At 34.0% G+C, this 9,549-nt stretch overlaps 1 protein-coding gene across 1 annotated transcript; it reads right to left on the bottom strand.

Moving 5' to 3' along the window:
- Positions 1-5,585: 5,585 nt before the first annotated feature.
- On the bottom strand, positions 5,586-8,489 carry LOC110879343 (expansin-A10). The gene is made up of 3 exons (XM_022127789.2): positions 8,302-8,489; positions 7,196-7,508; positions 5,586-6,235 (listed from the first exon to the last, which is right to left on the bottom strand). Exons 1-3 carry the CDS (start codon positions 8,435-8,437, stop codon positions 5,929-5,931), a joined length of 756 nt encoding a protein of 251 aa, XP_021983481.1. The 5' UTR covers positions 8,438-8,489; the 3' UTR covers positions 5,586-5,928.
- Between the last annotated feature and the right edge of the window lie 1,060 nt (positions 8,490-9,549).

Below are 9,549 nucleotides of genomic sequence, written 5' to 3'. Positions count from 1 at the left end.
CAGATCGTGTAGTCTATTTGGAAATTGTAGGATTCATGTATGTCATTCATTTTCCAAAACCCTAATTTATACGCATAGATCTGTTCGATTTGAAACCCTAATTAATGAAGTGAAGATGTGGGTGTTTGAAGAAATATTGCCTTGTGGTGAAAAACTCACAGATGCCATCAATCGAACCAATGTAATTGTTTTTGTTTCCCCTAATTTTCAAGATTATTTTCAAGATTGTATTTTTCGTTTGAAAGTTTTGATTTGTCTGAAAGTTTTATTTTTTTTATTGATTAACATGAAAATGTGAAATATTTACCGGGGATTAAGCTTGGGCATAATGTTGTTGCTGGCCCAGATCTTGAAAATGCCGGTATCATTTGTTAACAACTTTTATTTTAGTTGTGATTCCTATCCATCTTTTGATCTTTAGTTCTTCACAAATTAAAAGGATAACCATGTGCTATAAAACCTTAAATTTATATTTGCCTTATAGGTGATTTAAATGTGTATCTATAGTATTGTTGAAAATTCTGTAGTTCCTTATAATTCGAGCACATCATTTGAGTTTGTGTTGATCAGCTTTCAGCTTGGATAAAGTATGCCACTCTTGACTCTAATAGATTTACTGCAATGGCTATTAGCAACATTGCTTTAGCTGATATAGATGTTCCTAAATCATTCTTAGAATCATTTCCAAAGGTATCATTTGATAAACTGGTTGACTCTTAGCATTTTCTTAAACCTTGCGAAATAAATCAAGCAAAAAGTCAAGGTTGAATTTGGTGTTATTATTGATAATACTTTCATTCTTTACAGAATGTAAAAGGTAGCTTGGGTGATCTTATTCATTGGTATATTTGTTGGAAGAATATTGTCAAAAGCATTTATGGGTCAGATGATACACTCCAGGTAATATAAGGAGTATCCTCAATTTAACTTCAAGATGTAACCTTTGACTTGTGTGGTCAAGCTTATTACTTTTCATCATCAAATCTGATATTGATCTTACAAGTGTTTCAAATTGGTATAGTAACAAGGTTAAAGATCTTTAAGAAATGTTATAGAATGATAATTGGTAGCTAATTTATACCTAGAAATATTTATATTACTTTTGAGTCAAGTAGTTTGTTTGACTGCAAAACTCAACTCATCATTTCATTAACAGTTAATATCTTGTGTCCACACACAACTTTTGGAGGTATAATACAATGCCAGTGGAGCTGTGGACTTTCTCATTTACTACAAGGGGACATCTTTTTAGTAGATACTCAAATGGGATAGTTAAGGTTATATATATATATATATATATATATATATATATATATATATATATATATATATATATATATATATATATATATTAAACGAGAGTCAACAACAAGTTCTTTCTTGATTAGTTGTTATGACATAACTATGGTGATAAAATTATAAACATAAAACTTAATAAATTGAAAACAATAATGACTAGATCTATACATAATAAATAACTATTTAATTGTTCTTTTCTGAATATTTTTAGCAGTTTTATCTTCCCCTCTTTGTTTTAGCCCCTTTTGTTGTTCTAGGGCTTTTGCATATATTTGCCTTTCTGTTTACTTAAAAATGGTTTATTTGGTAAGTTATGTTTACTTGGTAGCTTCACCATTGCTACATTTTGAAGGAAAACACATGGCTCAAAGAAATAAATTTCTAATTTTTGTTTTAATTATTTTTTTCCTTATGTCTCTTTATCAAATGTTTACATTTTGTGTAACTGTTTGGCTGGTTTAGTCTTTAAATTTGTTATTTCTGGTTTCATTAACAGGTTAGATGTTTATATACATGATTATTTGGTAAAGAGAGATTTGAAAGCTGACCCTTTTCGTAAGAATTTTTTGCAAAGATGATTATTTTTATATATAAAAAATAACGATGTTTTGTTCTTTTTAGTTCATATAGTTTTTAAATTATATAAATGGTGTGTAATTTCGGCGGCTATTGATGCCCCTGGTGGCTTTCTTTTTGACTTTGCAGCAACAAGGTAATAAACCTCTTCCCAAAAAAAAAAAAAAACTGTTCACTTTTTTTTACTTTTCAGCATTCCTAAAGTAAAAAAAGCTGTAAAACAAAACAAACCATGTATCCTTAGAGCATTCACATTCAATCCATTATATTTTCATCCTAAATTACACTAAAAAACACTACATTTTCTCTCTCCTACCTTTATCATTATCTTTTCTCTCTCCTCCACTCACAACCACTTTCAAAATATATTAAAAAATTATAGGGGGTGAACAGTGTCCCCCCAAATATACAGATGAACAGTAACATTTTCTCTCTCCTTCACTCACAACCACTTTTTTATACTCTTTATATTTTAAAAACACCACACACATAATTTGGTTATTTGGATGTGGATGCTCTTACTTTGACCTTCTCAAAGGTCTTCTCTCTTCATTTGACCTTACACATAAATGGATCCTTACTTTCTGCAACATAATACTTTTTAGACCAGTTTTGAAATAGATAATGTTGGTCAACTATAAAGACAGATTATACATTTCACATTTTAGTTATCTAACTACCTAACCAAGAAACTTAACCTTTTCTGTATACTTTCATATACCCTTAAATAGATTTGTGAAGGTTCGTATACTCCGGTTATGGAAGCAACCCATTTATAACAATCCAGAACAGTTTTACTCAATGGTCAATTGTATGTTGCATTATCAAGAGTTACAAGACGAGATGGCCTCAAAGTTGTTATTCTATATAGTGATGGTAATCTTTCAAATGCAACATCAAATGTTGTATACAAAGAAGTTTTTAGAAATTTGTAATGTATGTTTATATTTTTTTTTTGTACATCTTTCATGTCAAATTATTTAGTTTGTTATTTATTTACTTATTTTTATTATTTTATTTTAGATTAACATCAATTTCTATTATTTCATACTCTAAACAAACATTTCATAGGACATTTTAAAAAATGAAGATGTTGACTTATATTTCCTGAACAACTTATTAAATTGAAACTTGTGTTCATAAAATTAAAAATTGAACTGACAAGCGTCAGAACATTATTATTTTAAATTACTTGGTTACATGTTTTTTTTTATTCTTTAAAAAATCATACATCATGTTTACTAATATGTTTTAAATTTTATTTTTTGAACCTGTGTATCACACGGGATATAAGCTAGTTGTTATCTAAAGCTACAACTTCCTTGCTTAGCAAATTGTAGTTTATCCATTCATCCAAAATGACTACAAAACAAATAAAAGTAACATTCCTTATGGTTCAACCACGTTACATTACCCCAAAAAACGATCAGAATAAGAACAAAACAGTAAACAAATATATTATACTGCAGAATTTATATTCATAATGATATAGGCATATATTTATTTTATTTAGTTGACATTCAGTTATGGGACACCCTATACTACAAGGTAAATTGGATTTAAATAATAATCCAACCTTTTTCAATTTGGCCGTTAATAATCCCAACTCAGTTATTTGCTGATAATAATCTGAACGGGTCTACTTTCGGCCGATAATAGTCTGCGTTAAAAATAGCTTAACGGAGTTAAGTTTTTTCCCGAATTACAAACCGATATTTTAGGGCTTTTGATTAGAACGAGGATACGAGTCGATTGATGTAAAATTTACCTCGAAATACTGCCCCAAACGACGAAAACAGTGCTTCAATTCGGGTATTTAAACTTCCAATGAACAAAAATCAAGCTGTTTGGAGCACCGTTTCGAGGTAAGTTTTACATAAGTCGACTCGTATCCTCGTTCTGATCAAAGTCCCTAAAACATCGGTTTGTAATTCAAGAAAAAAACCTTAACTCTGTTAAGCTATTTTTAACGGTTGACTATTATTAGCCAAAAGTGAACCAGTTCGGATTATTATCGGCAAATACCTGAGTTGGGATTATTATCGGTCAAATTGAGAAAGTTGGTATTATTTAAATCCAATCTGCCTTACTATAATCATAACCAAATCATCAATTAATCAAATAACATTAACCATAACCATCAATTGATTCAGTTTATTTCCGGGCTAATAAACGGGTTAACCTTTACTCACCCTAGTTGTTAAAATTTAAAAAACCAGGGGTGATATGTGCACATTTAAATAGTTCTTTGTATCTCTATAAAAGGAGACCAAAACCCTAACGTTAGGGTTTAACACTACTTGATCTTATCTGAGCGGTACCGAAAGGAGTAACGGCGGCGGCGGTTGACGGTCGCCGACGGAGAAGCAAGGCGGATACAGCCACCCAATCACAGCATCTTCCGATGCCTGATGGTTGCAGGAGGCTCCGTTATTACTTCACCCGTTAGCCTCATCGCTATTCTCCGTCGTAACCCCTCCGGCCACCGTGATGAAGACTGCCCGCTACCGGAGCCCTACATTCAATATTAATCCGGCGATGATGGCACCGCGGGCTTACCAATTATTATTATTATTTTTTTTAACTTCCAGTATTTAAGTTTAATGCTATGATTTGAAGTTTAGTTTTTTTTGTTATTGCATTGATAATTTAAATCTGTATAGGAAGTTTCTTTTATCTTTTATTGATTGCTTTGCAGTTGCATCATCTATAGACATTTTTTTGGTTATTTTCCATTGAAGTTGCAGGTGTTGCTGCTGGGATGATGAATTTAGGTCCATGATTTTGAAGGAAAGAGGAAGAGTTTGAAGTTCATATGAATTTATGGTTAATTTAGTTATGTTTATTGGTATTTTTAGATAAGTTTATCTGGTTAGTTTATGTTGTTTTAAGTAGAGTTTGAGTTGGGTTAGTGTTGGTATGAAATTAGTATAATAGATGGTTAATATTATTGTGTTTGTATTTGTGTTTATGCGCTTTGGTTTATAATAAAAAGAGACTGTGTTTGTTTATATGACGGTCCGTGTTCGTTAAAGAGGCTGATTGTCCAACATAATTGTTTTTGCTATGATTTATAAGGCTGCATGGTGTGTTTTATCACGCCACATAAGTGTCATGAAAGGGGCCGTTTTATTTTTAAAAGCATATATTTTTTTTAAAAGAAATAAATCTGATTGGTGAGAATCATGTGGGCCTCACAAACTATCCCTTTGGCACTTGTTATGTTGATGGTGAAGCCCCCTTTATGCTATGTTCCAGAGATCCACTTAACAGGGGGAGGGGAGGGAAAATGGGGTTTTTTTTGTCTGATAATAGTCTTTCCAATTTGGAAAGACATGGAGGGGAGGGGAGGGGAGGGATGGGGAGGGATTTTTAACTCGGGAACACATGCCCCTCTAGAATGCCCTTAGTAGTGGTTTTTTGAGGCGCTATAGAGGTGAGCTGGCAAGGGGGTGAGCCGAGGAGCCTACACCCTACATCGGGTGACGTAAATGAAAGAGAGCGGTTTTCGTTCATATCACGTTGCTTGAAGGGCCTGATTTTCCGACAAAATTGTTTCTGATTCAGAGATACTAGTTGTTCAACATGAATAGTAATGGGTGAGTGTTCAAAACTTGGTAATTTGGAAGATCATTCAGTTTGTTGTGTTTAATGTTTATTATAGTTATATAGTTGAGTTCATATTCATGCTATTCTGAGCTGCAAGTTTGTAGTCAAATCACAATCTTTATAATTATAAACTCCAAATGAGATAACAATAAGACCTCAAATAATATGCTCAAACCATAAATTGAGCAATTGAGTATGTTCACAATACACACAACTAAGAAACACAACTACCAACCCTTGTTGGCCTTGTATTTGTTAACTCCTTTCTAGAAAAACCAAACAATATCTAAAATCTTGGAACTTTAGTTTAGATATCCAATCTTGACCCTTCAAAAAGCGGCCGTCTAACCGGATCATGATCACTATATTACTACAGTAGAGTTACAACACTAAAATCTGTTGAAAATCTTGTGTTAGGAGGTTTGAATCTTTGTGTCAGATGAACTAAAACTGCTTTCCTGTATAGGTTTGACCAAACGACCAGTTAGGAGGTGCAACGTTATTAGAAACAACGGTTCTGCCATCGCTTGTAGTAACCTTAAAAGACAGAGATTGCCCGTTTAGGTAATTGTTACTCTGCCAGTTTTGACCCCAATTACGTGACATCGATTGCCACGTCATGGTTTTAGAGCCTTTGACAGAGAGGGAAATAACATTGCCTGCACCACCTACGTTGGTCACGAGCACTAGGTTAAAGAATGAGTGGCCGTTGATCGTGAACCTTATTCCACCAATCTTTCTGCAAGCAACTCTGCCAAAATCATTCATTGAACACAAGTTAGTACGTTTGGTCTTGTCAACGCTACACCAGAGGTGGAAAAATGGGCAGGTTGGGATCAGGTTAAAGCGATAATCGTTTGTAACTTATTAACGGGTTGACATGAAATACTTCTGATCCAAATCTTATCAGTTTTATACAGTCAATGTGTCTAGGTTGATTACAAAAATCATATTATTTCATTGATTATTTTTAATAAAATGATTGATCAGGTTTTGAGCATTCAAAAGTACACAAGGGGTGCAAACGAGCCGAGCTTGAGCCTAAAATAAAGCTCGTTTACTTATCGAGCTCGAGCCTAGCATGTGAAGCTCAGGCCCGTCGAGCCTTATCAAGCCTTAGTGTAATATTAGTTTTTATTTAATATTTAATAACATTTACCCCTTATTTAAAGTTGCCTAGAAAACGAGCCGAGCTAAGCCTAGCTTATTTAAACTCGTTTACGAGCCAAGCCTGATATTTAATAACATTTACCCTTTATTTAAAGTTTTTTAGTAAACGAGCCAAGCCGAGCCGAGCTTATTTAGACTCGTTTACGAGCCAAGCCCGAACCTAAAAATAAGCTTGTTTAGTAAACGAGGCTGAGCCTGAGCGTCACTTATCGAGCCCGCGAGCCTAAACGAGTCTACTATTTATATATTATTTTTATTTAATATATTAATTTATAGATAATAACCAAGCCGAGCCCGAGCCATGCTCGAGCTTGAGAAATACCACAAACGAGCTCTGAAAACAAAGCTCGAACCGAGCCAATCTCGAGCTCTCATAAGTTAATCGAGCCCGGGCTTGACTCGGCTCGTTTGCACCCCTCTGTATACTTTAGGTTATAACTAGTTTTTTCTCCATTTCTTTTTACTTTTAACCATTTGACCTGAATCGACTTGTTTATAGACGATAAATAAACGGGTCAAAATTGCTCAACACTTATGTTACCTTCTGTATTTAACTGGTATTATTCCCGCTTTTTCTTGAGCAATATGCTTGAAGATCGGTTGGGCAAGATCAAAATGTCGCAATGGAGGATTACACCACCCGCCTGCGTTATTTGGGAGCACGTTATTAGGCGGGCAGAAGTTTGTAGCTGTCACAATTATGGATCCTGGGAGACACCATTGCTTATCATTAAAACACATGATTTCAAAACATGCTCCACACGCGAGACCATTGTTGAACAGAGCAGTACTTAGTGCCGCGGTGGTTGTACCGTATCCTTGACTATATAGATTTCCATATCCACATGCTCCTCCTGTGCAAAAGAGTCAAGTTAAGCGTTTAATAATGAGTGAATTTCAAGGATTGTCCTTTATCTTTATACCCATTTTCAGGCGCTGTCCTTTATGTTCAAAATTGACGAGTTTTGTCCTTTATGTTTTCATATTATACACGTTTTGTCATTTAACCCAATTAGTTTTTTCAGTTAAATTTGTTCATATGCTTTGCACATGAGGGCATTTTTGTCAATTCAAAGGTAAGTTCAACGGCAGATTTACAGCTCAAAGCTTCTGCAACCTTTGAATTGACAAAAATACCCTCATGTGCAAAGTACATGACCAAATTTAACTGAAAAAACTAACTGGGTTAGGCCTAAAGTGTATGATATGAAAACATAAAGGACAAAACTCGTCAATTTTGAACATAAAGGACAACGCCTGAAAATGGGTATAAAGATAAAGGACAATTCTTGAAATTCACTCTTTAATAAACAAGTCGTGTTCAATTGTCTAACTTGTTTATTTAAACAGGTTGATACCTCAACGGTATCAACCTGTTCAACTCACGTATTACAACTTAGTTACGACATGTCAACCTATTTATAACTCATTTGACTCATTTAGATAAACGGGTCAAACAAGTAGTGTTCAGGTTACACAATTTTAAGTGTGTCTGGTTTCTGATTGTGACATATATAAATTGACCCGTTTGGAACTGAACCATAAACCTGGATCAACTTATTTACATTTACATGTAAACGGGTCAAAATTGTGGAAATTACGCATGAATAATATATTGGTTTGATGATGATGCATGAATTAGCTTACCCATTGTACCGGAAGCATCATGACCTCCATAGAAGGTGGCATGGGCATTCAACCATGAACCTTTAACATGAGCAGCGATCGTTGTTATCGAGCCAGAGGTGATGGCTACAAGTAACCACAGATCAAGAAACTTCATTTTTACCTTGTGAAACTGATGAATTGGATGTGGAGAAGTGAGTATGAAGATGTATATGGGAAGTTTGAGACTATTTATAAATGAGATAGGTGGTTACATGTGTTAATGTTGTAGGTTCTCCTATCCTTTATGCTTTTGTTTCATAAATAAATAACTTTTTATCTTTGTGTGTTTTACTTTATATGTTTCACTTTTTTTTTCTTTGTATAGCCTCTAGTTTTGTCCTTGTTTTAAATATCAAAACAAACTCTTATAGTCATTTTATCTTTACAGTTATTCAGAGTTAAATGCCATTTTAGTCCCTGTGGTTTTGATCATTTTGTCAGTTTAGTGCAAAGGTTTTTTTTTCGCTTATGGGTCCAAAAAGGTTTCACCGTTGCCATTTTAGCCCACTCATTTTTTCTGTTAAAGAGAAAGGACAATTCGGTCATTTTATATGTATTCTGTTAACTAGAAGGACAATTCGGCCATATAAAATGACCGAATTGCCCTTTTCATTAACATAAATAATGGATGAAGTTAACCCAGTGGATTAAAATGGCAACGGTAAAACATTTTTGGACCCACAGGCAAAAAATGAAACCTTTGAACTAAACTGGCAAAATGGCCCAAACCACAGGAACTAAAATGGCATTTAACTCTTCATATATTTTACTCAAAGTTATGTATAAAATGTATCTGAGTTTGTGGGCCTTGGGAAGGTTGAAGTTGGACTTAAATGTGCCCAAATTGTGTTTCTGGCCCAAACCGGTCCGGCTAAAACCGGGTTGGGTTTGGTTTGGGTTTAAAACCGGGTTCTGTTTCAAACCCGGTTTTTTGTGCACCTCTAGTTAAAGTGTTGAACTAAGCTTTTTCTTTGTGAAAAGGTGCACCAATATTGCCTTACATTGCGGATGCTCTAAGCATACTATAACGTAGTGTGTAGCTTTATGTTATATATAGAAAAACTAAGCAGGAGTAATTCTAAAGATTCCCGGATAAACACCAGAATAGAATAGACGATATTCACTAAGGCAATTACCTTTTATAGAGATGGTGCGATTTGATTTTGGCTCGATAGATAATTTGGTGATTAAGCAAATCCTCAGGGATTTAAGATTGTTAGGAATTTA

Source organism: Helianthus annuus, chromosome 1, assembly GCF_002127325.2.
Source record: "Helianthus annuus cultivar XRQ/B chromosome 1, HanXRQr2.0-SUNRISE, whole genome shotgun sequence".
NCBI classification, from domain to species: Eukaryota; Viridiplantae; Streptophyta; class Magnoliopsida; order Asterales; family Asteraceae; genus Helianthus; species Helianthus annuus.
Note: the sequence above shows the minus strand (reverse complement) of the source record. Positions and strands in the feature narration are given on the sequence as shown.

Bases quoted from the DNA above. Each gene is read 5' to 3' on its own strand.
- LOC110879343 (XM_022127789.2), bottom strand. From the start codon at position 8,437: ATGAAGTTTCTTGATCTGTGGTTACTTGTAGCCATCACCTCTGGCTCG. The intron at 7,509-8,301 runs GTAAGCTAATTC...TCTTTTGCACAG, and splicing joins TGATGCTTCCGGTACAATGG to GAGGAGCATGTGGATATGGA. The intron at 6,236-7,195 runs GTAACATAAGTG...TGATTTTGGCAG, and splicing joins ATACCAGTTAAATACAGAAG to AGTTGCTTGCAGAAAGATTG.